The following is a 3,085-nucleotide window of genomic DNA, read 5'->3' as shown; positions in this document are numbered from 1 at the left end:
GCATGTGCTCCATCGCGAGAGACCCCGCGTCCAACGGTGGTGTGGGCGGAGGCAGCGGCTCCAGACCGCGGATAGTCATTGGTTCGGTGCGGTCCGACATACTTCCGTGAGTTCAGGATGAAAGCACCACTTGTTATGAATAAAGTTCCGGAACGATATGAAATCGCGTCGAACGTCGCGGGAGCTTTGCCCGTCGATCAATCCGGCGTCGAATTCGAGGGTTCGTGCTTGGTGCACGAGGAGAATAACGATAAATTGCGTAAAAAGGTATTTTTATTTCTTGAAGAAAAGAATGAAATAGACGCCCTATTTATAACTAATTTCTTGAACTAATTACGGTAATGAAAAGATTCTAACTAATCCAAAAAGGATTCTAACTAATCAAAAAAGATTCTAACTAATTTAAGGATCCTAACTAATGAAGGACTCCTACTTAACGAGGGACAAATTCACCATACCGCGCGGGTCTCCTCGTTATCCTCCGCTCCGATCGGTCTCGACGCGACGGTGCCGCTTGTCGATGCTCCGTCGCTACGTTTGTGTCGACGTCTAGTTCTGCCTCGTGTGACACCTCGCGCTCCTTTAATCTCGCCGACGGGGGACCCGTAACAATCTGACTATGCACCATCATTTTATAGTATATTCCATCTAACTCCTATACATAAAAAAATATTTATGTATTTATACAAAGTATAAAAACCATCACCGATGTATATTTACACACGACCTAAAAAAATAAATCCTACTATTTCTCAGCAAAAAGAATCCCCTTCACGCATATGCAGTATAGTATTAAAAGAAACTACTACTAGTAAATTAATGGCCAAAAATCACGCATCAATTTATCTGTAATAATTGCTAATAAATGAGGCTTTCTTCCACTTTAGTATTCCCTGCATAAAATTCCAAGCAGATTGCATAAATTTCACATGAATTCACATCCCAAATATTCCACAACATTTATTTCATACAAAATACTTGGGTTCATAAACTGCTGAAACCCATAGAAACCAGCCAATCAAAATTGCCTAACCCACAGAAAAAACCCTAACCCTAAACACAATATTGATTTATAGTGACAGGAGAAGAGGATCTAATATAAAAAAATATATATCCACATATATATCCATTAAACCCTGAAACTATATGAAGACAAACATCATTTTAATCCAAGTCTAGCTACGAAGTTGGTGGTTCATATCTAAAGAGAAAACCCCCTAAACTCCAGATTCGGTCAGCAAATTAAGAAAAATAAAGCATACCAACTAATAAAGCTAGCACATTAATTACTAGCAAAAATCACTAAATAAAATTACTCTTTAGTCCTCCTCCTCCTTCTCCTTCTGCTGCTCGAATACCTTCGACGGTAGCATGTCTTGAAGCAGGCCGTCGTCCCTGGCCAAGGCCGGGAGGGAAAAGGGTCTTTCTCGAACTAGATTAGGATACAATGCAGGATTAGGATTATGATTAAAATTCGGATTAAGATTTGGATTTGGATTAGGATTAAAGCTCAAAGGAGAAGTCAATAAATTATGGAAGTAGGGTTGGTGTTGAATAGGTTGTGGTGGTAATTGCTGCTGATAGAGGTGGTGGTGGTGGTGGAACATTGGTGGGAAACTGCTCGATCCTCCACCTCCGTCAAGCATGAGCCTTTCCGGCATCCCAGCGAAGCTGCCCCGGGGCGTGAGGGGGCAGGGATGGAGGTGTGTGCCTTCGTAGGTTGTCACGACAATGGTCGTATCTTCACACGATCTCTCCACTCTCTTCTTCACCCCACATGCCGTGCTCGTGCAACGGTAGTAGCTCCTAAACAATTTTTCCCAATTCAAACACAAAAAAGATTCAATTTTTATAGCTTAGTTCGATGTATATCGAAAAGGGTGTGAATATACCTGGGAAAAGGGCTGTTCTTCACTGCTTTCTGGCCATACTTTCTCCATCTGTAGCCATCATCCAAGTTATCAATCTCACTCTTTGTCATGAACGCAAATCTCGGCTCCCTTGGCCTTTTCTGGCTCTTCTTTTTCGGTTTTAACCTTAAAAACACCACCTTTTATATATATATATATATATCATCACTCCATCAAGAATCAAAGCAACACTAAAAAGACTGAATTTTTTTTATAGCCAGTCAACACAGATCATGCATTAAATCAAACCCCACTATCAACTACTACAAGAATTCACACAAAAAGAATCATTCACTATGTAGAAAAAAAAAATTATTGAATTTTTTTTTTTTAAAAAGAAAAGATCTCACTGTTTCCTAGCCTTTTCCTGATCTTGCTCCTCTTTCTGATCATCATTCGCAGCAGCAGCCTCCGCAGAGGAGGAAGACACAGAGGAGGAATTGGGCGTCGCCGGCGTGTTCACCACCTCAGAATATTCCGGCGGCGGCGGCGGAGGGGGGAAGGGAGCGGCGGCGCTTTGTAGCAAATCGTCAAAGATGGAAGAAGGGTTGGCGAAATCTTGGACGCTGAGCATGTCTATGAATCGGAAAGAAGAATTCTTGTGGGGATGATCAGTTGATAGGTCGAGCAAGCTGCTGGTGCTTTCTGGAATCATCATTTGATCGGAAAATGCAATCTTTTCGGCTGAACTGTCTCTCTCTTGTGTGGACTCCTTTTGCTTCTCCTCCATTAGTTTCTGTTGATTAAAAGCGTAGATAAGTAGATTCTTCATTTGCTGCACTTCTTCAACAGTGAAGCGATTTAGAGAGAGAGAGAGAGAGGTTTGTTTATTGGTTTTGGGGGTTTTGAAGTGTGAAGAGAGAGTTTGAGAATGGGCCTCCCTTTTTCTCTCTTTAGGTAGGGGTGGGGTGGGGGTGGGTTCGGACAACAGGTTGGCCCCGCCTAGATTTTTGTTTTCTTGCAAATTTGATTTTTGTGTTATTTTTTCTACATCTTATCTTCTTTTCTTTTTTATTAATTTCTATGTCCAATCTGTTTTTTGGGTGGAATGGTGAGAATACTGTAACATTTATTTGCTTTTATATTACTATATGGCAAACTGTAATCAAGTAGAGATATCCTTCCGAATAATTTAATAATTCGGGATAGTATTTCTATTTTTTCTTCCTTTTGTC

At 41.0% G+C, this 3,085-nt stretch overlaps 1 protein-coding gene across 2 annotated transcripts; it reads right to left on the bottom strand.

Moving 5' to 3' along the window:
- Positions 1-255: 255 nt before the first annotated feature.
- On the bottom strand, positions 256-2,758 carry LOC121769197 (probable WRKY transcription factor 48). Of its 2 annotated transcripts, XM_042165922.1 has the most exons (4): positions 2,261-2,758; positions 1,893-2,036; positions 1,317-1,806; positions 256-655 (listed from the first exon to the last, which is right to left on the bottom strand). In XM_042165922.1, exons 1-3 carry the CDS (start codon positions 2,680-2,682, stop codon positions 1,320-1,322), a joined length of 1,053 nt encoding a protein of 350 aa, XP_042021856.1. In that variant the 5' UTR covers positions 2,683-2,758; the 3' UTR covers positions 256-655; positions 1,317-1,319. The 2 variants fall into 2 exon arrangements, with proteins under 2 accessions (XP_042021856.1, XP_042021855.1); XM_042165921.1 differs by lacking the exon at positions 256-655 and having other exon boundaries at positions 1,070-1,806.
- Between the last annotated feature and the right edge of the window lie 327 nt (positions 2,759-3,085).

Source organism: Salvia splendens, chromosome 15 (genome assembly GCF_004379255.2).
Source record: "Salvia splendens isolate huo1 chromosome 15, SspV2, whole genome shotgun sequence".
NCBI lineage: Eukaryota > Viridiplantae > Streptophyta > Magnoliopsida > Lamiales > Lamiaceae > Salvia > Salvia splendens.
This window is presented reverse-complemented; position numbering and strand designations above follow the sequence as displayed.